We start from the raw sequence: 25566 nt of genomic DNA, 5'->3' as shown, positions 1-25566 counted from the left end.
TCCTTGTCACATTTATCTCTCCAAGGAATTCACATTTACCCATATCTGGATGACTGGGTAATCCAGGCCACAACTCCTTCCTGCATATAAAAATCAGTCCATTGTGGCCTCCATCTGGCTTGTGTGCTGGGCCTCACTGTAAATCAAGGAAAGTCTAACTTTAATATTACCCAGATAATCCATTAAATTGGCTTGATCTATGACTAAAAAGTGGGGAAAGTCTTACCACCTATGGAGAGGATTCAGGCTCTACACTCCACCTGCGTGTGGAGTTCCTGGAAAAACAAATATCTTTCTACATTCAAATACCAAAACCGAAGTCTGCTGGGTCTACTTCCTTGTCTACCCTTGTGATTCCACATGCTAGGCTGCACATGAGCTGGCTACATGATGATCACATGACAGTCGGACTCAATCAGTGCTTACTCAAATTTCCACAGAGATGTGCTGAGCCCTATTGTGATGGATTGATGTGAGAAACCTGTTTGGCAGTGTTCCCTTTTCCCCAATACCTCCTACAAAGAGAATGTCTAAGGATTTCTTGAGGGCAGGTTTTGGTATGGTAATGAATCACTTGCATGTACACAACTTCTGGGATTAAGACAATTATGTCCTTCACAACAACTACTTGTAGCTAAAGGCTCTACCTGGCATAGAAAGCTTTTCTACCCATCCTTCAGGGGCAACAGGTCTTAAATGACGCAGACAACATGATGGCCATGTTTTTACATGAACAAGCCGGAGCGGGGGCAGTGTCCCGCTCTCTCTCACCTTGCTTTGGAGATTTGGGATTGGTGTCCGCATTGTTCTATTTCTTCCATAGTTTCGTAACGTGCATTGCAGAAGAATGTGAAAGCAGAGTCCCTGAGCAGACAATCCATGAACTGCACAAATGTGAGCTTCACAGGGAGGTACTGGATACCATTTTCAAATCGTGGGTAAATCCCCTTCTGGATCTATTCTCAAGCGAACAAAACAAGAAATGTACTCTGAACACATCTTGGGATGCCTTTGGTTCTGCCGTGGAACCAAGACACCCTCTATGCATCTCTCTCACTCTCCAATTGTCAAAGGTCATGCACAGTCCAACAATCTGTGGGCTATCCTCTCATCCTGATACCGTTAATTGGCAAAGAAGAGTTTGGCATTCTGACATCCAAAGCTTAAAAAGCTGTCCGTCATGGCCTTCCTTCCCTTCTTCCTCCTTCCCTTCTTCCTTCCTTCCTTTCTTCACTTTCCTCCTTTCTTCCCTTCCCTCCTTCCTTTCTCCCATTTTCCCCTTCCCTCCTTCCTTTCTTCCCTTCCTGTATTCCCTTCTTCCTTTCTTCCCTTCCCCTCCTACCCTCCTTCATTTCTTCCCTTCTCCCTGTTATCTAGGGTGAGAATACCATCCTAGAAGCCATACGATAAAGGCAGGTATTGAGGGATAAATCAGCATATGTTGCCATTGAGATGCATATCTCAGCAGAGGAGATCTGCAAAGCAAAGTGGCACCCTGGATCACTCCTTCTGCAGACACCGTGCTCTTGATTGAAGTTCAAGAGCACATGCCACTTTTGTTCAGCCAATATTGCACAACAAACGGTAAGGTTAAATGGTGCTATGACAAAAATCATTAATGTCCTTGAATATCTTTCCAAATGATATGTCTTCAAACAGTATAAGTGTGCAATCCAGTTTTATTAATGGTATCTATCACAGCCGACACATGTTTCCACCAGTTGTCATCCTCAAGGCTGTTGAATATTAGTTGCAAAATATACATCATCTTTGTACATTATTTCCAGTGCTGTGTGTCCACGACATCACATTACCACATTTAAACATAATCCATTTCAAGGAAAAGATTGTTATTCCATACCCATAACATAATGTCGTGTCAGATGAAAGGGCAAAAAAGAAAAACAGAAAAGAAAACATCCGTCAGTTAAACACAAATTCTACACAGTGCCATACTGGTCTAGACTCTAAAGTGCTTGAGTTTCATGCCTAAGTCTGGGTGCATCATCAAATATTCCTGATTCATACCCAAGTTATGATACATAATTCATTTTATGTACATTCAGGACCTAAAGTGCGTCAAAATGCTGTTGATCATTTGCCACCTATCGTACCATGGGTGATCTGCCAGTTCTTATCCCCAATTAATCTCTTGTTTCTGTGATCCATGTTCCAGGACTGTGGGTGTGCATATAGTGACAAACCAAGTTTATTGTGTGCTCTATAGTGCACAACATTTAGCAGCAGACTATTTGTCTTCCAACCACCCTTCTCTTCCTAGACCTGCTTCGGAATCTCCTATGAGTATGGAGGAAATGGGGTGGGGCATAAGACTAAGAAAGCGTCACTCAATATAGTGACTACTGTACTCTTGGTCCATAGCCCCCTTTCTTGTGTAGACCCTCTCACCATCCCTGCTTAAAACGTCACAAAGTTTGACGCAATAAAAGGATTGATTGATTGATGGATGGGTGGTGTGCGTGGAAGAAGACCCGAAAGGGACTATGTCAGTGCAAGCAAGGAAAATTCTAGAAAATGAACTCTCTGCTGCCTGCCAACAGGCTCCCATGCCACCTCCATTCCTCTGAACATCACAGGAGCATGGAGCATGGAGGAAGGAGGTCTGTGGGTGAGGAGTACAGTAGCTACTGCAGTGAGTAACCTTTTCTTTTTTTTGCCCGTCTTAATGTGATTGGTGTGGGTTTTAGTGTTTTAGTTGGGATTTGTGGATTGGATTGTGGTGTGTATTACCAAAGCCTAAGACCTAGTGGTCTGACAACAACAGTGAAGTTGGCAACATGGATGTTTTGTATGTAAGAAGATGATCAAGTCTTCAAATGCAGTGGTTACCCTTTCTTTGTGAGCAAGGAGTTGAGATTTCAGGTGCAGTGAGTAAAGTAGTTGCAGGAGTCTCTCTAGATTTGTTTTTTGTCACCTGGCAGAGGTTAACATCGCTGACGTGGGCATCGTTGCAGATTGCTAAATTCACATCTAATGCCAAAATAGTCAGTATTAAAATAATGTAGAAACTTTGTAGGTCTGTAAATGAGGTGGAAGGTGATGGGGTGTTTGGGTGTGAGAGGGGCAAGCAAAGAAGCTTTCCAATGTGGCAGTTCAGGTAGTTGCATTAATGCTGATAGGCCAGAAGACTATGTAAGTAATGCCATTAACATCACTTTTTAAATAAATGTAGTTAAACAAGGGTGAAGGGTTAGATGGCGTTGGCATTTGGGATCACTTTGATCGAGAGATGGGTGGAGGTTGGTGGGAGTTAGACTGATCAGCAACAGCCTAGATGTATTATTTATCACAGAAACCTGCCATATTTTTTGTATGGCTGTTTGAGCATATGTTTATCAGTGATGTGTACGTTGTAAGGAACTCATGATGGCAACAGTAAAGACAGACACAAGTGATCACATTTCAAGGGTGTTTATTAAACTGTTTAAAGGGGTGAAAAAACTCCTAATCTAAACCTAAATCTAAGATGGGAGCATGCTATCACCATCAAATAATAAGGCAGTCCTAGTGGCGTCTTGTCAAGTAAAAAGGGCCTATACTAAAAAAAACTATTGCCAATCCTTACTGCTAAGTTACAAAACAGTGTGGGGCAATGTTCACCAGAAAAGAAAGAAGTGTTCACAAAATGATAAGTCAGGATGGTATGGCTAGTGTCTTCCACCTCACCCACCCCATGTTTTAAGTATGGGACAAGGCAGAACTTCTGAGCACAGCACATTCCTGGACCTTGCTAGTTCGTGGTAACAGTTCAGTTCCAAAACATCAGAGCCTTCTGTGGCCAAGTCTCCGTTACACAAAGTCTCTTGCCCCAGAGGACATGAAGTGCCAAAACAAACAAAATGTTCCTTCAATAAATCTTTCACGTTGGGTGATTACCCTTTGCCTTAGGATCCCCTTCTATCAGGTTTCAATCCTTTTCTCAGGGTTGGCCTTCCTCTGATGGGTTCACTGCGCCCTTTCAATCATTCTTGTCAGCACGATGTTCTCGGGTGTTTTAGACCTCACCCCGATTCGTAGGCATACCTCTCTGTCTGGTTCAAACTTACCACAGTTCACAAGACAGTCTCTTTAGAGCCCTTAGGTTCTTCCCTTTATCTAAGTCCAGGTCTCAGCCCTAGTCAGGCTACACACAGTTCTTGTTCACACAATTCACTTTGCTTTTCAATTGGCCAGACTTTCGATTGTACAAGGGGTTTTGCTTGACCCTTGTATGACCCCTTTGACACCTCATGATGGCCTTCCACAAGGCCTCTTGGTATATGCAGTTTCAACAAACAGGTCCCGATCCGAAGCTTTCGAATGAACGCCCACGTGGCGTCGGACTACTCTGCACCTGGACATCAAATGGGCTTTCTTTAGAACTTCATATACAAAAGTTTTTTGTTCATACAAGGTTGCTGCTTGCAACCTTGCGCCCAGCATAGTTCGGCTTATTATCACTTTTCTTCGACTCACTCGCTGCGCTGAACTTGCTGTACATTTCTTGTCTCTGGAGTCAAGGATAGCACCATGGTAGCCACTGCTGCTCCCCGCTTTGGCTATCAGCGCGGCACAGTCCTGTGTGCCGTTGACACCTGTCACACCACATGCCAGCTGTACTTCCCGATCTTGTGATTCCCTTTTCGTAGGCAAAGCGGGCCTGAGTTGAAAAGGGCAAGGGCAATTCCCTCCTCATCGTCCTTTCTTGTCTCACCGCCTTTCTCCTCCGCTTGAACTTCCGGTCCGGTCTAGCTGCTTCCTTGTGCGTTCGGCCTTGCTCGAAGTGTGCTCTCGGGCTCCACTTTTTATCCCTATGGGGAAGAGAAAGGGCCGTCAGGTGTGGGTAATTTGTGACATGTCAAGTAAACGGCTTTGGTTTTAGTCCGTTGTCTGTCACGGTGTAAGAAAGTGTTTATGTTGGAAAAGGGAGGTGGTAGTGTTTCCAAGTATCCTACGGGGTAGGATGGGGAAAAAGGTGTTATATGGAATTATAGCCCTGTACTGGGGGGGTTGGTCAACTCAGAAGGGTGAGATTAATAGGGTTTGTGAAACAAACGGGAATTAAATGAACAGGGGAGATTGTAAGAACGGTAGTGTTTTGTCGAAGTAGACTGGGAGTTCGGGAAAGAATAATCAGAGGAACGTGGAGAAGAATGACTGGGAGTATTGAGGTAGGAAACAGAAAAACAGGGATTCTGGGAGTTGTGGTTTTTGAATGCAACAGGGTTTTGGCTCCTAGGGGATTTACCAGATATGGAGGGGTTGTTGGATTTGGAAAAGGGAGATTCTTTGGGTGTAAGGGGGGGGTAGATGTGGAACAACTACGAAAGCTTCAGGGACTTCGTCCTCCCCGCCTTCATCCCTGGTATAGTACCGCGTCTCACCTGGGGTATTCCCATGAGCATAACCCCGGGCTCCCCTACCCAGGTGATCCTCCCTCGCTCGTCCGCCCCCAGGGTTGGGATCTGAGAACGCCAGCCCTTCCATAGCCTTCGGAATAAGGCATTTTTGAGCTCTACTTGGGAGAATACCCTCAGGTTTCCAACAACATGGCTGTGAAGGAGTTTGTCTGTGTGCAATTGAGTTTTGTGTGTAATCTGTGTGAAGATGGTGAGGAGTTTGACTGATAAGACACATGTCTGCTTTTCTTGAATGAATAGAGCAGAGGTTCTGGCCCGTATCCCTTTTCATCTCTAACAGACCCAAACAGTGAGTCACCATAGGAATTGTTCTTTTTTCATAATGCCTTAAGTTGATGAATACCTAGGCTATGTCGTGGAAGCACACCAATCAGATGAAGGGTGAGACCAGGTCTTATTGATTCTTTGAGAGAGCAGTGGGGAGTTTGAGAAACCAAAGGGTGTCTCGCCTACTAGTACCCATGGAGCTCTCGCTCAGGTGGCCAAGGCACGGCCATCCCCTGTGGATCCAGACTCTGGGGGTAGTCCAGTGCTGGAGGATCATCTGGGTAAGGGGTCTTTGGGGAGTAGGGGTGAGGCAGCTGATGGTGAGAGGCGGTATTCCCCCCCCTTTTCTGTACACCTAAACCATCCTATTTTTTTAAAATTTATTTTAAACTTTGTTTTATTAGCATTTTTTATAATATAACAAAAGGGCTCAAGGCAAATTCAAAAAGATATACCAATAGCTGGCCCAACAACCCTCCCCCCTATCCCTCCCCAAACAGACCCTCCCCCCCCCTGAAACTTTGACCCAAACGGGTCTCCTTATTTGGGGAGACGCTGCGGGAGCTTTATTTGTCCGGAGCACGAGAATAAAGTTGAACGTTGACTACGTTTGTGGCTGTTCATCGTCCACCATACCCCTGGCCGTGGGCGCCCGATCCCTCCATCTTTCCTCCTCGTGGGTCAATGAACGTCCCATCCCCAAGTCTGCTGTACCCGAACCAGTTCGCTTGGAATGTGCCCAACTTGTTATTCATCATTGCCGTTAGTTTGTCCATCAGAAACATGTTCTTGACCTTTTTCAACCAGACCTCCTTCGATGGGGTCTCCGGGCCCTTCCATTTTTGTGCCAGGGACACCCTCCCCGCCCTCAACATGGTTTCCCACATCCTTGGGTATCTGGATATGTCTGTGTTCTCTGGGGGGAGGCCCAGCAACATTGTTAGGGGGTTCTGGGGGAGTAGTTCCTCAGTGATTTCAGCGATCCAGCCCCGTACCTCTGCCCAATATGTCTGGACTTTCGGGCAGTGCCACCACATGTGACCTCTTGTGCCGACCTGATCACACCCCCTTGGACATGCGGGGGACACTCCCGTGAACATTTTCGCCAACTTCGCAGGATCCCTGTGCCACCCCTGCAAGATCTTGAAATTGTGTTCCATGTCCGCTGTGAATAAGTTCCCATGGAAAGCTATCTTAAATATCCTTGCCCAGGCGTCCTCAGAGATCTCCTCCCCCGCCAAATCGTTCCAGAAGGTACGGAACCTCCTCCTCTCCACCAGGTTGACAGTGTTCAATATTCTATACATCCCTGATACCGCCCCCTTCCTGGAGGTCGCTGTGTCCACGAGTTTTTCGAAGGGGGTCAACTGTCTTTTCAAATTCTGTCCCCAGGATTGGTCGCACAAAATCCCCTTCAGGCGGAGATATTCGAAAATGGAGAGGGTCCCCCGCCCCAGGGCTTCTCTCATTTCCTCATAGGGGCGGAATTCCCCCTCCTTGAACATTTGCCCTGCCCATTCCATCCCCGAGTCGGACCAGGATTGAGCGTTGCAGAACCCCCTGCTTCCCAGTCTGAGGGGGTGACCCCAGAGCGATGACATCGGTGACGGCCATGACGTTAGGTGCGCCGTCTGGGGGCTTTCCCGCCAGATCGCCCAGAGGACTCCCAATGTTGGGTGTGATTTTAGTCTGTTCGGAATGAACTTGCTTGGTGCCCACAGGAGGTCCCTGACCTTGAGTGGGTGGGCGTCCTTGTCCTCCAAGTACGTCCAGTATGTACCCATCCCCTCCTTCATGTGTTCGAGCAGTACGCGCAACTGGGCAGCGCGAAAGTAGTGTTGGAAGTCTGGCAGCCCGAACCCTCCCTCCTCCCTCGGAAGGGTCAGGATTGCTCTTGCTGTCCTCGGGGTCCTACCCTGCCATATAAACTCACGCACCGCATTCTGAAGGACCCTGAAGGTGTGGTCGGGGACACAGGTTGGGAGGGCAGTGAAGAGATATAGTAAGCGCGGGAGTATGTTCATCTTCACAGCCGTCATACGGCCGTACCAGGACATGATCATCGACCCCCATCTCCTCAGATCCGCAGTGACCCTTGCCATTACGGGGTCATAGTTAGCTGGGGCGAGGCTGGAGAGGTCCCGGGTGAGGAGGACGCCCAGGTATCGGATGGAAGCCTTCCCCACTTTTATCCCTCCCAGGCTGGTCAGGGGGTCCAGGGCCGGGTCCCTCGTTCTCATGGGGAGCAGGACTGATTTAGAGGCATTGATCTTGAGCCCCGAGAGGCGACCATATGCAGCCATCAGGGACATGAGGGGGGGGAGCGAGGATCTCGGGTCCACCAGGTAGGCCAGGATGTCATCGGCGAACAGGGAGAGTTTAAATTCTACTTCGCCTCTCTGGATCCCCTTGATGTCTGGGTGTGCTCTGACCGCTATGGCCAGGGGTTCCATGGTGAGGACATAGATGAGGGGGGAGAGCGGGCAACCCTGCCGCGTTCCCGGCGAGAGGGGGAAAGGCTCTGACAGCCTGCCATTCACCTGAACCCTGGCCTTGGGAGCCCTATATAGCGCCGCCACCCAACCCATGATGTGTGACCCGAAGCCCATTTTCTGGAGAGTGAGTTCCATGAATCTCCACTCCACCCTGTCGAATGCCTTTTGTGAGTCGAGCGATAAGACGCACGCGTCTAGGTCTGACACCTGGGCGTAGTGGAACAAGTCTATGGTTTTTCGGATATTGTCAGAGCCCTGTCTCCCCCTAATGAACCCCACCTGGTCTCCGTGGACCAGCTTTGGAAGGATCCCCTCCATTCGCCCCTCAATCACCTTAGCCAGGATCTTTACATCGGTGTTCAGTAAAGAAATTGGGCGGTAGGAGGAGCACTCCGAGGGGTCCCTACCGTCCTTGGGGAGCACCACTATTATCGCCTCCATCATGGAGTCCGGGAGGGGTCCCCCTTCCAGAACTGCATTGAATACCCTAACCAAGTAGGGGGATAGGGTTGAGCAGAACCTCTTATAAAAATAGACCGAGTAGCCGTCCTCGCCGGGGGAAGTACCCCCTTTCATCCCTCTGATCACGCGCTCCACCTCCTCCTCCGTCACCGGGCCCTCCAACCCCTCTGCCGTCTCCCTTGATAGGGCCGGGATCTGTATTGAGTTCAAAAACCCCTCGATCTCCGCCTCCCTCCCGTTGAATTCGGACGAGTATAATTACTCATAGTATTGGCCGAAGGCCTCCACAATGTGGGTTGTGTCGTAACCTATCTCCCCCCCTCGCTCCTTACTGCTTTCACTAATCTGCTTCTCTGTACCTTCCTCAGCTTCCAAGCTAAAATCCTGTCCGCCCTGTCCCCTTTTTCATAATACTTTTGTTTGACCAATTGAAGGCTTCTCTCTGTCTGGTGGAGGAGGAGGTCCCTCAGCTGGAGTCTACAGTCCTCCAGGGCGGCCACCTGGCCTCGGTCCAAGGGGACCGTGGGCAGCCCCCCCGGTTGGAGTTGGGCTATTTTCTCCCTCAGTAGTCTTTCCTGGGCCTCCCTCTCCCTCTTTTTCTGGGCTCCCATTTTGATCAGGACTCCTCGTAGGGTGGCCTTAAAGGCATCCCATAGGGTATGCACACCTACCTCCCCATTATCGTTAAGGTTAAAGAAATCTGTGATGGCCTCAAGAACTTCCTGGGCTAGTACCTCCTCCTTTAACAGGGAGTCGTTGCACTTCCACCTCCCCCTGCGTTCGCTTAATCCTCCCCTTGCTATCGTGATTCGGACCAGGTCGTGGTCGGACCAGGGAATGGGGTCAACCCTATGGCCTGAGGTAAATGGGTGCAGGATCTCGTCCACCAAGATATAATCTATCCTGGAGAACGACGCGTGGTTAGCTGAGTAATATGTGAAGGGGGGTGTTCGTTCTGGGGATCGTGTCCATCAGTCCCAAGTCTAGATTAACCCCTTGGAAGTTACGCGCCATGGTCTCGTCTGACGCCCTGGAGGGCTGCGGGCCTGTGCGTTTTCTGTCCCGGGTTGGGTCCAGGACCATGTTGAAGTCCCCCCCACCACCACCGAACCATGAACAAAGTGCTTGAGTTTGTCCCCTACCTTTTCCCAAAATAGGGTTTGGCCTTCATTTGGGGCATAGATTACAGCTAGGGTGAGCGGGGCCCCCTGAAGGGACCCCCGTAACATCAGGTAGCGACCCTCTGGGCCTTTCAGCGTGGCCTCGTTCTCGAAGCCTGTATTCCTCGATACTAAGATGGCAACCCCTCTCTTTTTGCCTTTATGGGAAGCACTGAAGACCTCCCCTATTCCTCCTCCCTGCATTTTGGGCTCGTTACCCCTCGGCCAATGAGTCTCTTGCACAAAGAGAAAGTCGAGGTTGGCCCTTCTAAATTCCCTGCAGACCAGGGATCTCTTGTGGGGGTGTTTAGGCCCCGTACATTTAGGGAGCCCACACCCAGGGGGGGCAGACTGTCAGCCATAATCTAAGACTTCCTCTCTCTCAGTCAACGTTCTCAACATGCTCTTCCTGGCGTGCTCCCTTGGTTCGACTTTTCGTCCCCCGACTCCCCCCTCCCCTTCCCTCCGAGTGGGCCAAGAACAAGACCCCAACTGCCCCCTTCCCTAAACCGTAACTGAACTACCCCAACTTCGTGTCCCCCCTCCCCCTTCCCCGGCATTCTGCCATCCCTGGCTACTGGCCGAACCACCAGCTTACCCGCTGCAGCCGGGCATTCTGTGTAAAGCGTGTTTCTGTGAGCCCCCCCCCCCTCCATGCCGTGCCGTCCCCCTCATGGCTCCCCATACTTGCTGTTCGTAGGGACGCTATTAATGGTGAATCCGCTGGCTTTTCTGTGTATCCCACATGACTCAGTGGGTTTCCCCAGGTCTCAGTCCTCGGAATCGTTCCGCTCCCCCTCCTGGACTGGCGATGGGGTATTCATTTTCCTGTATTTCCTTGCGCCAGTTTTTCGTCTCCTGTCCTTCGACGGGCCTGGGCTCCCCAGGGTTTCCCTCCCCGGCCCCGACGGGGCCCTCCTGGGATCCGAGTCCACAACATAGTCCTGGATGGCTCCTCGTATGTCATCTTCCGTGGTCAGAGTTGACCGCTGGCCCATGTACTCAAAGGTCAGAGAGAAGGGGTAGCCCCAGCGGTAGCGGACCCCCTTTTCTTTCAGCAGGAGTGTTAGTGGGCGACACATCCTGCGTTTGGCCAGGGTGTAGGCGGAGAGATCTTGGTAGATTGAAATCTGGGCGTTGTTGTAGGTGATCTCCCGAGCCTTCCTGGCTTCCTCCAGCACCTTTGTTTTTTCGGAGTAATAGTGGAACCGGACCAGGATAGAACGGGGGCCCCCCGCTCTCCCCCCAGCCCTGTGCACTCTATCGAACGTGGGTTCCGTGGTCATTTCTTCGGCAAAGAGGAGGGTGATGATGTCTCTCACCGCGCGGGTAATGTCTCTCTCCGTTTCCCCTTCCTGTTCCCCAAAAATTCTGAGATTGTTCCTCCTTTCCCTATTTTCGAAGTCGTCCATCTGCCTGGACCTTTCCTCCTCCCTTTTCTCCAGGGCCGCTATCCTCAGTCCTAGATCCATCTCTAGGGACGTCGATGTCGTCTGGTTGGCCTCAACCTGCAACAGTCTGTCTTCGACCTTGTCCACTCTTTGATCTATTTTTTCGAATTTCTGGGCAATGTCAGATCGCATGTCCCTGATCTCCTGTAATATGGAGGCGAAGCCTCTTTCCATGGCAGACGTGGGGGGACCTGGGGTCTCCGACTGTGCAAGTCCCTTGGGGGGTCTTGGGCTTCTCTTGCTGGACGCCATCTCCTGAAAGCGGAATTCCTGTAGGGATTGCCGCCAGTCTATCGGGCTTCCCCCCCTGGGTTAGCCAGTGGTTCCCCTCCTGGGGCTCTCAGATCGGGGGCGTGATGGCGGGTGGGGAGGGGGCCCCCGGGCGAGGCGCGACCCTCCCTTACCATAGTGCGCTGCTGCAGGGGGTTTTCACCGGGCGGGCACACGACCCACCATCTCCAGGCGGGGGCCACACACCCGGGCCGAAGGGGCCGCAGTCCGCTTAGGCTGCCGCTGGTCTTTGTGGGCCATAGGATACGTGGGCCCCCCCCCTCAATTCACCACACCTTCGTCCCCAAGTGTGGGGGGGGAAACAATGTCATCCCCGGGCGGGCACACACCCCACCAAGGTCTGGCGGGGGCCTCGCTCCCGGGGACGGTGCGTAGCTGCCGAGACTCTCCTCGTGGGGGCGGCGGGGCCCCGAGCTCAATCCGGGGGGAGCACCACACTTGCCTGACCCAGGTGGATCTTCCCGCTCCGGGCCTTCCTTCTTCATGGCGTGGGGCCGCCCAGTAGAATCTCGTCTGGGCTCTTCCCGTCGTGGCGCGTGGCGTGGGGCCAGCTGTCCTGCTGGGGGCGGCCCCCCCGGTGCTCTGGGGTTCCCGCACCTCTCCAGAGGGGTCACCAGCGCGGGTCCTCCCAGCGCTTTTTTTTTTGCATCGACGGGGTGGGGGGGGATAGGGGGGGAAGAGGCGCGGGTCCGTGGTGCGGATCAAACCGGCCACCGCGATCCGCCCTGGCCCCGGACCGCGGGACCAAGTGCTCGATCGGGTCGAGGGATCCGTCGAGGAAGGCGGGAAAGGAGGGAGCCCTCTCCGTGTGCACGCGGCTTCCGTGGGGCTCTCCTCTGCTTCTTCGGCGCCACGGCCGCCGAGGCTTAGAGCGTCCTCGTCCCCGCCTGACACTGCGGGTCTCGTTCTCGCTGATCCCGGGGGCCCCGAGTGTCGCTCCTTCGCTCGTTGGGTGCCCGGGAGGTTCCTCGCGCCCCTTCGTCCTGCTTTGACCACCTGGGGGGCTTCGGGGGGGGCTCAATCCCCTGCTACAGCCCTGCTACGGCGGGAGCAGCACAATCAGGCAGCCATTGCCTGCGCGCCCCCTGGTGGCCTCCCAACCATCCTATTTTTTAGGATTCTCTGATGTCCCAACTCCCCCAGACCCCATTCTACACAAATATTGGGCTGAGGAAGAGGGCGACTGAGAGTAACGAGGCTAACTTTTATACATTGCACTGGGCATGTCCCGTTAATCGGGTCGGGTAATGTCAGACACTTCACTTTAAGTACATACATCTGATACCAATTAGCTCTCCTCACATGGATAAAAGGCAGAACATAGAGACACACTCTGAGCAAGATGCAACACGAGTAAGTGCAGAACTTCGGGCTAAGGCGAACCTACTGGAGCAGAGCAACGGACCAAAGGACAAGTTTAGTGGGTCGAGAACCCCAGGAGTTCCCTACAGGATGTTGTTGCCTCCAAAAGGCCACGAAAGACATGTGGAGAAGGTCAAATGCTAAAGCAGAAGGCTGCATTGTGTTTCAAGTACTCCAGCGAACCTCCCATGAGTTGAGGAGGTGAGGCCAAGCCTGTGGTACTAACCTTGACTCGTGAATTGGAAAACTGTAAAGACAAGAAAGAAACGCACACAGCCGTTGAGTTGGCAAGCGACCTGAGAGACCGGTGTGTTTTAAGGAAAGATTGATGTTTCGACATTATATTGCAAGTGAAGGCTGCACACGTTTGGATGAGACGCAAAGAAAGGCAGACCTGTGAATGGAGTTTGAAGTAAGGATAGCTGTGAAACCAGCGATACGGAGTAACGGAGTGGTCTGGCGAAAGGAAGTAGCCCACTTGAAAGTCTCTGTGAAAGGTAAATTGTTTGTAGCGATAAAGTGAATGAATTATAAAAGCAAAGTGATCAAAATTAACCCTGCGAGAAGAAGAGAGTAAAAAGCGGAACGTTGAACTTTGAGTCGAAGTGGTCCTGCGGAGGTCTGTAGAGAAAGCCTATAACATTTGAAAGTCTTGGACATCAGGAAACGGCCTGAGCCTGACTGAGGGAGACCGAAGTGTAATAAGTTTGGGGAAGGGAGCCCCCTGCAAGTATTGTTGAACTGCTGTTTTGAAGTGTTCTGAGCCCGACAGAGATGGACCAGCGTGAACTTTTTGTTGAACGTTGTTTTGAAGACTGGACAGAGAGACTTTACTGGTGGGCCTCAATCCACGTTTTGAACTGTTTTTGTGTTAAAAACCCGAGCCAGAGTGTGTCATCCTGCCTACGGGGACCGCCTTACTCTGTGCTGTCTGTCTGTGCTGTCTGACGTGGGGAGGAGAGCTGATTCTGCCACATTTATTCTTTATATTTGAACACTGATTTTCCTTTACATATATATCTCCTTTATACACTGTTTGTACAAGAGATAGGGCAGGCATTAGGTTTTGTTAGCATAGACCATTTCGATTTGATGTAGTCAACTAGGACTGTTTTATTTATTGTTTCATGGTCGCGAACACCCCCATCCTAGTTATAGGGCAAACTAGGAGTTTTCCAAACCCTGAAACTTGAGTGAAGGTTTTGCAAATTGTATCTTGTCAGTGTCCTAATCGTGATACCATGCCTCCCCTACAGGAGCTAGGGCCCGAGCAGAAAGTTCAGAGATCTTTAGAAGTTCAACTAATCTAAATTAAATTATTTCATACATTTACCCCAAGAGTGGGATTATCAGAAGACCCATACACCTGTTATAGAATCTGTAGTTCATTAAATACTGAGACGCACTCAAGTGAAAGTTCTATTGCAATTTTGATTAAATTATTGTAAATTAAATTTGTGCGTGGAAAAGTATATTAAGGAATTGAAATTACCCACTGATGTGGGGGCCCCTTTACTGAGAATGAACACAGTTTAAAATTGCCTCTCCTGTGTGAAGGTGCCCACTCAGGAGGGTCTGCCATCACATTTATCCCACTGTGCCTTGTCACAGGGGAAATGACCATTTACAAAGTAGTCTGTTCCCTCCCACGAGGACAGTACAGCAACAGTCAGTTTTGATTTCCGCTACTCTTTGTATGTGGTTATCTGTGATTCTGAACTTTAGTCCCTCCTTATCCAAACAGTTTAATGTGTTGTCATTGCATTGTTTGGACGGTCCCAGGCCACGTTTATCTCCGTCCACCAGGCGGCTGTCAAATAGCTATTGCCAAAGATGCATGGATTCCACTTCATTGATGGGATCTACATCCAAGCAATGGAGCACTATAATGGCATGGGTAGGTGTTCTCCATTTTCACATGTAGGGGTGAACTAGCATGGAGCTCAAGATATTTCTAAATTGGAATGAGTTTTGCTTGATATATCTGTACTTTAAATGAGGAGATGGGCACTAATATTCTTGTATGTTTCGCTTTCTTTTTACAGTAACGACTATGTTGTCCGAATCAAATCATGTCTGGCAAGTAGGAAGACCCGTTGACGCACCCTTCATTATTAATGTGGTTATCCGATACCCAGTGGAAAGTATCTCATATCCTTTTGCTTTGTTTTACACAACTTGAGTGGTGCTTTTTGGGACTGTGCAGTTGTAGTTAACCCCTCATTTGTAATTCTGTGTATGCATCTCCGGGGCCATGGGCTTCTCTGGCACACGTTTCTTTGGTATTCTCAGATCCCTGTCCATCCTAGTTCCAGATATGCATTTAATTTACCAATGTACACGGACGACAGACACTTAGTACCAGGTACTGATTTGCAGTACCAATGTTTCTAACCCTTAGTGCATATGTCCACATTTTATGTGCCCCTAGTGATACATAGGAGTTGAGTGTGCAAACACAGAGCAGATGCTAAAACCTAAATATGTTGGTGTACCTGTGGTCACAACATAAAGATTTCCATCGCCTAGTACAGTAGTTAATCTATTTGACCCATGACTAAAAATGCCTGGAAGCATTGTACGGCCTGGAGGGCAGCACATGATTCATGTACATGCAAAAATGTTTAAATGCATGATTCTCATCATGTTTTGCAAACCATTTTTATGGTGGAAGCCAACACCAGCTGTGTGAGTACAATAAAAGAGGCACTGAGCAGAGTATCTGCACTCTAGTCAATGCACTGCATTGCATGCTGTGTTTATCCTTCCGTGTGGTATCTGGCCATGTAGTAAATTGCTTTATCCATTGGAAAAGATCTACACATCATGCAATGCTCCAGAATGTTTAGGGAGAGCAGAGGGTGCCAAAGCCCCAGCTATGCTTTCCTTTTCCTGGCTTCACTGTCAAAGGGGGCAATGTTGGGGAAGCAGGCTGTCCAAAAGGAGCCGAGGGTAGCCTCATTCCAGTGTCCTTGCACATGAAACTGCCCCTCCATCTGACAAAAGCAGCAAGCCGAGAGAAGTGAGCAAAGCTCAGCTGTACTGATGCTGTGCTTTTGGACCTCTGCTGACCCATCTCCCCAGGTCTGCTGTTACTGAGAGGGGCTAGAGAAGGGAAGCGGGCATGGGACAGCATTCCTGCTCTCCACCTCCCTGGTCATTTTGTGAAAGGCAGCAAGGCCTGGGAAGTGGCAGGTTCAGATGAGTGCATGGACTCTTCATTTGCTGTGTTTAGCTAATTGATCCTAATGGAATGTGATCTTTCTGATAAAGCCATTTCTCCGCATTCTGTACTAATGAGGCCTGTACTAATGAGGCCATAACTACCTAGCCAGTGGGCCGGGCCGGGCTGGTTCGGCAGGTAGAAGTCCCCAGCCCAATTTTAGGGCCCCCAAAATAGTTAGCACGCCCTTTCTAGTCAATTTTTAGTGTTGACTAGATTAGGCACAATCAACATTAAAAAGGGCCTGCACTCAAAAAGTATGGCAAAGGTGTGTAGTCGCAGGAATGTTAATTTTCCTCATTTGTTTTAGATAAAAGGCTTTCCCTGTGTCTTCTCATCGCGAATGCCAGGAAAAGAGTGCAGGTGGGTGCAGAGGTGGAACGGTACAATGACAACTGAGTGGTGTCGTGCATATCTCGAGCTGCTCCAAGCCTGGGCGTCCTATCAGCCAATAATGGACACGCTCAGTGCAGCCTGATTTGAGGAGCGCCTTGTACAAGGTGCTTGAGGGACATAATGGAGTCCAGCATTGCTTTGCCTACTTGGCATAATGTAATTATAACTTGCAGTGCTCATTATGCCTAATGGAATGTGGTTAACCTGCAGTTATTGGATGTAGTGGATTCTGAATATTCTCTGCTAACTGGGGATAATGTAATCGTATCTTTCTGTACTAAGAGGATGTAGTGGATTTTGGCCATGAATAGTATCCAAACCTTTCCTTCCTACTAACTTGGTATAATGGATTCTCGTCTTTAAGTTTTGAAGTAGAGTTGTTATTTGTCTTTTATACTGTGCATGTCCCCACCATACTGCAGAGCCAGACCATGGTCTGGAGGGGCCTGGGGGGGGAGGAGAGGGCAGATCAAAGGGAGCAGGAAAGGGAAAGAGTGTGAAAAGTCAGGGAGACAAAACGTACAGACTTAACTCGCTACATGTATGGCAATAAAAAAAGAAGGGTGAGTGATAATGCTCGTTGGGATGAATGTATAGTTATCAGTGTTTTTATCAAAAGAAAATGTATTAAAAAAGAAGAGCAAAGAGCTTCTATTAATTGCCAGGAGAAATATATGGAGGCACATACTGGTGTGGTGGTGATATTGCTACATTGTCATCTTGTGGCTGTGTGATGGCCTTCCGATGAGCTGAACAGTTCCTGTCCTGGGAGTTGTGGGAACTACTTACCAGAAAATATTGGACTCTTTCCCTGCTAAAAGACTTCTGAGAAGGGAGTTCTGGTAAAGTCTGGCACACTGACTGAGTTTTCAGAGGCAGTAATAGGCTATGTGCGGAATGAGTGCTGCTGGCAGACACAAAAGAAGAGTTTGACTGAGGACGCCCTCAGTTAAAGAAGAAGGTATTGCCCTTGTATTAGCAAATTGGTAAATAATGCTGTATGAGAGATTTCAATTGGAGGTAAGGTTGTAGCATGCATTTTAGGCACACTAGGTCAACTGAGACATGCACAATAAGAACAGCACTCGAGAGCATCTGTGCATTGTGAAGCCTGTATGCAGAGGATAGCTAGCATCTTAGGCATGGGCTTGGAGGCCCTCATGCACACACTCTTCTAGGCAACAAATGACCAGGGTCTATAGATAGAACGGTTTTGATCTCTGCCTCTAGGAGCAAAGCACTGGGCCAGGCTACCTATGAGTTTGTGAGGCTTGCTAGGAGGTTTTTCGCGATTGTAGTTGGGGTATGGGAGAGTGATTCCTCTTGGACTAATGCTTGGCTCTTCTGGGAGTTAATCTGCAGAATTCAGCCTTGCCACCCTTCTCAAGCTCGGCCATAGTTACCTCGGCCTATTAATATAGTGTGGCAGAGTAGTCCAGTATCCTGCTCTTCCTCCTTTCCAAATGGTTTGGTAAGCCTGCACCGCTGGTTGGATCAGACAAAGCATCACCAAAAGAGTATACAGTCACTTTAAGAAATGTGGAGAATGGGGCGTGGTACATGCGAGCATCCCCTGCACATCTGGTCCTGCCCCCACCCTTGCATCGGTTTCCGATTCGGCATTGCCTTTCAGCACCAGTGTTAATGTCGCCAACTCAGTACACAGAGGACCTTCCACCGCCTGATAAGGAGTTCACTCCAAGCTTGCACACTTGTAAGCACATCTCAGTGAGAAAGTACAAAGTTGCAAAGCTTGATCTTCGATATAAAACATTACCTTTTCATCAGGAAAGGTTCAGAAGGTTTTGGAGAGGAGCGTACCTGCCTCTGTTTCGCTCTGAAAAGACAAGTCACTATAAGAACCACATGGTCTCTAAGAAGGTGGACTCCAGTTCCCTTCATTTAGGGGTTGCGTTTACCTCCCTCCAGGGTCCCAGTACTGCAAAGTCAGCACTGTCTGTACCCAGGTCGACTATATTGGTACAGACAAACCTTGCACAGGCTCAATTTGGTTCGTTCTATGATAATTCCCATCGTAAGAGTAGGAATCGTAGATCTCACTCAGAACCAGCTTTGGTACCGATGGATGCTTCTTCTCAAAATAAGAACAGTTTGCCTTCAGAGACCATTGAAATCTGAGGCTGATCCTTTTGATCCTCTGGATTCTCTCTTCAGCACCCCAATCTTCTGTACCCAAGTTTCTAACCAATGTCCTCTACCAAGACCAGTGGTATTGAATGTGTACCAGATCGCGTTTAACACTTCTGTAGCTCTATCTTTGCAGAGGGCTTTAGCAGTCTGAGCCTTGTGTTACTATGATATGGTATGATCGTTTATTTATATAGCGCCTATACACAATGTGTTTCAAAGCGCTTCAAGGAAAGGGAGGGAACAAAGGAAAATACAACCACATTCTTACAGGCCATGAACAGTAAGGTTGTGAAATTAACTATCGTACTCGGCCTGACAACATTTCAGATAGTGCAAGAGCTAAGGCATAGATAAGGAAGGGAGGGGGAGAGTGGGAAGGATATGGAAACAGACCGGCGACTACCGTACTAGGCCTGACGACATTTCTGGTAGAGCCAGAGAAAAACGAGAACGAGAAATACTACAATTATTAGTGATGCCTTTCACTGATGTATATATTTATTTTCCTCAGTCACTACGATTATTAATTCAATAGGTCTAATGCACCACACGAGGGAGCCATTATTTCTCTGTACCCATCACAGCTCGTCTCTCCCTCGTTGTGAAGGCTTGGCTTAATTTTGATGGCTTTGTTGAACAGGCACAACTTAGGTCACCAGCTCTGCTGCATTCAGGTGTTTTGACCCTCTATCAGGTCTCTGCCATTTTCTGCTGTCCTAGCACAAAGTGCCAGGGATTGTCTTTAAGGTTTCCAGCTTTTGGTTGCTGGGTCTGTTAGGGCCAGCACTCATCACCACTATTGTAAGAATAGAGGCTTCATACAGAAAGGTAAAACTCCACTTTTATTATGTTAAGTTCATATGTTTCCAGCCACCGCGCTGCACCATCTGCATAAAATGCTGCTACAATGATCACAATTGACTCTGCACTATATATAGCGCGCCAGAATCGATCACTTCCGATTGAATCATGATTATGTATACATTTAGAATAATCTTTTAAATGACAGCATTTCAACTTAACATTGTGTTAATAGGTGGCGTGCGGTCTCAATTTCCAGCTTGCATAAGCGGCATAGCCTCTCCTCACAAGGTAGCTTGTTCCAGCAACCAGTATGGTCAAGCGTGGGCAGGATATTTAGCCACAGATAGATTATAAATCTACGCATCTTCACCAAATAAAGTTTGGTCAGATAGGAACAGGGGAAATTGTATCGAAAGCTCGGTCAGCTGGCAATGACATAATAGTATTATATGGTGCTATCATAGTTGGGCAATGATTCGCTTCATTTGCCCGACTTGGGCTCTGTTACTCTTAGTTGGCATAACTTGGGCGCTTCCGAATGTAACCACTTGTCCAATGGACCCCTCAATTCAACTTGTCTATTGTGAAGGATTCTAACTGGACGTCACACACCGGACCAGGACCTTCGCCCTCAGCCTTAGATGTAGCACGCGATTAGAATGCTTTTTCTTTCTGACCCGTCTAACACCCCCTTTTACAAATACCCCGGGTCACAATGACCATGAACCAGGCCGGTGGGTGGTAACACAATATTTATTTATTTTAATTTCAAAGAAAATCACACAATTTTTATATTGGACAGCAATCACCATTCGGGTGATAATTACAATAAAAAACACTGAATACACTTGGGTAACCTTCTACAAGGACATATCCAAAGCATAAATGTACGATTTCCCCTTGCAATGTTCCCTCAACCCACAATTAATCTAATTCTGAGTGGATAGATCCAATCTTCCTTCACAAAATAAGAGGCAAAACCCCTTTGAAATGGCCTAAAATGACACTCGGATTTTAACAAATAATGAATTATATGTGTAATTAAATAATGATGTACATATGTTTTATCACAGTCTCTGGAATGTCATATAACTATAAATTAAGGTATCACCAAAGGCATACAGTTCACAAAGCACGTTGAAATTGAAAACGCAGTGCAGTCAAATCACACATGGAAAAGTAGCATTTTTTCTAGTTTGCAGTTTTAAATGTCAAAAACGGTTTTTCAGAAAAACTGGTGAAATACTCTGAATTGGAATGCGGTTTATGGACTAGGGGATAGAGGCACATCACAGGGACAGTATAGAACTGAAAGGATGGCTATAGCTGAAGAATTGAATGAGATTTTCAAGGTGGAATGAGGTTTGAATTTAGGAAATAAAGCAGTTAAAAACGAAAATCAGTTTGGAAGGAAAGGAAAGGTTTTACTTGCACGAGATTTAATGGCTAGAAAAGAGGAACGCCACCAGTGAATATAAACGTTACGCTGCAGTTGTAACCCTTCACGCAGTGTACCTCTTTTCTTTAGGGAAAATTAATTAAATCAAAATATTGCTAAGGAGTTACAAGTTACAAGATGGGGGTGAATGAAAGAATGCTACTAACACTAGAAAAACAAGGACAGGGTGCACAGAGAATCAGAACAGTTTGGACAAGTTATCAGGGCATGGATAGGATTACTTAGAAAATAGGGCAAAGACAAAGGGGTCAAGAGGGGGTATGCTATATGTTGTTATGGGATGGGGAAATACTCACAATCAGCGCTGGAGTTTGGAATTTGGGACGGCCAACCGAATTCTGTACTCAAAAGGTTCTGGTCACCGGATAGCGGGCTCTCCTGACAAAAGACAGCTGGGCAAAGGTATGGTCGCGGCACAGCAATGCTTCGGCTGGATGGAGCGTGTAAGCAGGGCAAGCAGGCGGCACTGGAGAATCCCAAAGTGGGCTCAGCCACCTTTCCCCTTTCTCCCTGAAGTTAGTGGGATTTTGTTATGGGGTTTTAGTGCTGAATGGTGGTTCTGCCTGGATAGGAAGGCCTTGGTCAACAGTGTGCCTAAGGCACGTGCATCCAGGCCAGGCGCGGCCATCCTGCAACCGCGCGCATCTTACCTGAAACCAGCCACGCCATCGCCTGAAGCTCTGCGAACCCGATCCCAACTCTGCAGCTACCGCACACATCTTACCTCAGCCAGCCACGCCATCGCCTGAAGCTCTGCGAACCCGATCCAAACTCTGCAGCTACTGCACGCCTCTTACCTGAGACCAGCCACGCCATTGCTCGAAGCACTGCTTACTCGATTACAACTCTACAGCTACCGCGCTCACCTTACCTGTCTCTGCTGATCCAAATCTTGCAGCGCTTTGCATTCTTACCTGTTCCGGACGCCCGACAAATATCGGAGACATCCTCGGCTCAGCATCCTCACGGATTCTACAATCAAGAGCCGTCAGGTCGAACCTGCAAGGGAGATAGAAAACACAAGGTTGGCAACTGCAAAAACTTTTAACACTTAGCCGCGCAACCTACAAACCTTGCGCACCATCCGTAAACCCAACTCTCCTTTCTAGTGGGGTCTTCTAAATCCCTGTTGGCTCCGTGTTGAACTCTCTTCCATCACTGCGTCTTCACGGGCCACCTTCATACCTAAAGGGGGAAAAGAAAGGACATTACAACGTTACCGACAATAATCATTGGGAAAAACCAACACAAAAGGATACGAACAATAATCATTGCTACAAAAAACATACCTCCAAGGCGGGATTGGTCGCAGCCGGCCTGGACCACCACGCTCAAGTACCAGTGACGCAACTTGGTCTACTTACGGTGCCCCTGCTGAGAGAAAGCAGGACGGAGAGCTCATCCTTACAAAACCACAGGTGAGGTGATATGGGAAGACGCATGCTCATCTCGTTCTGGCACGAAGGGTTCGAAGGGGATTGCAGTTCCACCGCAGCATTCTCATTGCCTCCTATCCTCTCTCGGGGTATAACCAGCAACCCGAGCAGCCCACACCACCGTAGTCGAGGGAGGCGCTCGAGCCAGGGAAGTCCAGTCCAGGGAGGGCTCCAACCGTGCCCCAACATCCCCGCAGAGACCAGGTGAGCGTAACAGAATGCGAAGCCTCTCTGAATCTCTGCCTGGGCGTTGTGGACACCTCAGAAACTGACCAGTTGGCCCAATTGCTGGGGGAACTACAGGCTGAAGTGCATGCCTCCAGACAAGAGAAAAATTCCCTAAGAAGAGATCTCATTGTCGCTCAAGAACGAACTGACGATCTGGCCAGGCAAATGCTTCAAACTCATGCAGGGCAAGATCCTTTACCTGGAATCGCACCAACCCCTTTGCCACAGCCATCACTGCCAGTTCAAGTGGTACTCCCGCGGGCTGTACCTTTGGCCCCACCCGAACATTTTAACCGGTGACCCCAACAAATATGCCATATTCATGATACAGTATCATCTTCACTTTTTGTGCCACCCTGGGGCCTTCCCTAACGATAGTGCCAGAGTTGCCTTCGTACCTTCATATTTGGGAGGCAGCGCAGCAGACTGGTCCATACCTCTGGTAAACCAGGATGATCCTGTACTTTCGGGGAATTTCAACACGAATTGGAAAAGTTGTTTGCTAGGCACACCCAAGGACAAGCCGTTCTTTATGAACGATGTACTCCCCGAACTGTTGGATGTCTGCATCCTTGTTTACATAGACGATATCCTGATCTATTCACAGTCCAAGGAAGATCATGTTGGCCATGTAAGGGCAGTCTTGGAAAAGCTTTGTCAGCATCAACTGTTTGCTAAAGTAGAAAAATACTCCTTCCATGTCACGGAGGTCGAATTTTTGGGCTTCATGCTTACTCCACAAGGGGTTCATATGGACACACGCAAAGTGGACGCTATCCTTCAGTGGCCATCCCCGATGTCTACCAAAGGGGTGCAGAGTGTTCTCGAGTTTGCTCATTTTTACCGACAATTCATCCCAGGATTTTCACAGATCGTCCACCCAATCACATCTCTTCTAAAAAAGAATAAAAAATTATTTTGGTCCTCTGAGGCAGAGAACGCCTTTCAGGAATTAAAACAAGCTTTCACCTCAGCACCTATACTTCGACATCCTCGACCTGACCTGCCCAACGTGGTCGAAACAGACACCTCCAGTATTGCCATGGGAGCAGTATTATCACAAAAGGACCCGGAGACAGGACAGCTTCATCCCATAGCATTCTGGTCCCGTAAGTTTTCAGCACCAGAAAAGAATTATGCAATCACCGACAAGGAGCTCCTAGCTATCAAGGGAGCCTTCAAAGCCTGGATACACTACCTCTTAGGGGCAAGACACATGGTCACTGTTATCACAGACCATCGAAACCTGCAATATTTAAAAACAGCTAAGGCTCAATCTTCCAGTCAACTTCGCTGGGCTCTTTTCTTTGCTGAATACGATTTTGTTATAAGTTACAGGCCTGGAGTGTGTAACGGAAAGGAAGGTGCCCTATCACATATGGGAGAGGACAAAGACAACTTTAATCCATCTGAACCAGTAGCCATTATTCCCAGAGAACTAATTCAAAATCAAATTGCTGCAACTACCTGTTTGGAAGATTTGAAGACTGAGTTCCAAGTACAGATGGATCAGACAACCCAGAAGGAATGGCTGAGTAAGGGGGACCAATACTCCATCAAAGAGAACCTACCATACTTTCAAGGAAGACTATATATCCAAGACAAGGAAATGCAAACCAAGATAACAGCAAACTATCACGAGTCATTGGTGGAAGGACACCCTGGAATTGCAAAGACCCCAGCCAAGATCCATAAAAACTATTAGTGGCCCACCTGGAGAAAAGATGTTGCCCAGTTCATTACAAATTGCGGAGTCTGCACACAAAGCAAATCGCAGAAATTAAGTCCCACAGGGTTGCTGCGGCCATTAGAAGTACCACCAACGCCATGGCATACGTTGTCTTTGGGCTTCATTAAATACTGCTCGTGGTAGACCTATTCTCCAAAATTGCATATTTGATTCCACTAAAGGGACTTCCCACTGCTACTACTCTGGCCACAGTATTCCTAGAACAAATTGTAAAATTAAACGGTTTTCCATGCATATTAATTTCAAACCGTGGAACTCAATTTGTCTCAACCTTTTGGAGGAGGTGCTGTAAACTAGCCCAAATCGACCTTCGTCTATACACGAGTCACCATCCTCAAACCGATGGTCAAACGGAAAGGACCAATCAGACTCTGGAACAGTACCTGAGGTGTATGTCACAGCAAACAGAAGGGTCATGGAAAAATATTCTCTTGTTAAGCGAATTTGCATACAACAACTCTATCCATACTAGCACTGGACAGACCCCATTCTACACAATGAGTGGTCGGCACCCTAGAACATCCTCTTTTGACCCGCTTAATGAATAAGAAATGCCAGCGATCACTTCTTTGCATAAAATTATTACTCAGTCTCTTAAAGAAGCTACCAAAAACTTAAACCGAGCCAAGTAACAACAAAAGAAATTTGCAGACAGACATAGAAGAGAAGCCCCACAATATCACGTCGGGGAGAAGGTGTGGTTGGCATCCAAGAACATTCCATTAAAGGGACCCCGGGCCTTCCGTCCAAGATATCTCAAACCTTATCCCATTAAAGCCATTATTAACCCTGCAGCCATGTAATTAGATTTACCAGCCAACATGCAAATCCACCCAGTTTTTCATGTGTCTCTTCTAAAACTAGTGAAACCGGACACTCGGATTTCAACATTACCAGAACCAGAGATCATCGGAGGTGAACCTGAATATGAGCTTAAGAGCATTCTGGACTCCAAGAAGGTATGCTCAAAACTATACTATTTGATCGATTGGAAGGGCTACGGGCCTCAGGATCGTACTTGGGAACCAGCTGAATTAGTCCATGCTCCGCGATTAATCAAACAATTTCACCGGGACAATCCCACCAAACCAGGACCAGAAGGAAGGACAACCGTGAGAGGGGCCTTGAGGGGGGAGTGCTGTCATGGCCACTGGTCAAGGGCCATTATATCCCACAGGATCCCAATGGACCCAGTCTTTGGCCCCAGGCTC

At 48.4% G+C, this 25566-nt stretch overlaps 1 protein-coding gene across 1 annotated transcript in view; it reads left to right on the top strand.

The window, feature by feature from the left end:
• TMEM231 (transmembrane protein 231) overlaps window positions 1-25566 on the top strand; it is a 515430-nt gene that overhangs the window by 330019 nt on the left and 159845 nt on the right. Inside the window, exon 7 of the mRNA XM_069635458.1 lies at window positions 14954-15062. Within this exon, the coding sequence (XP_069491559.1) occupies window positions 14954-15062 (109 nt within the window). The remainder of the gene's footprint in view (window positions 1-14953; window positions 15063-25566) is intronic.

The sequence above is a fragment of the Ambystoma mexicanum genome, chromosome 1q (assembly GCF_040938575.1).
Source record: "Ambystoma mexicanum isolate Mex_15411 chromosome 1q, UKY_AmexF1_1, whole genome shotgun sequence".
NCBI lineage: Eukaryota > Metazoa > Chordata > Amphibia > Caudata > Ambystomatidae > Ambystoma > Ambystoma mexicanum.
Note: the sequence above shows the minus strand (reverse complement) of the source record. Positions and strands in the feature narration are given on the sequence as shown.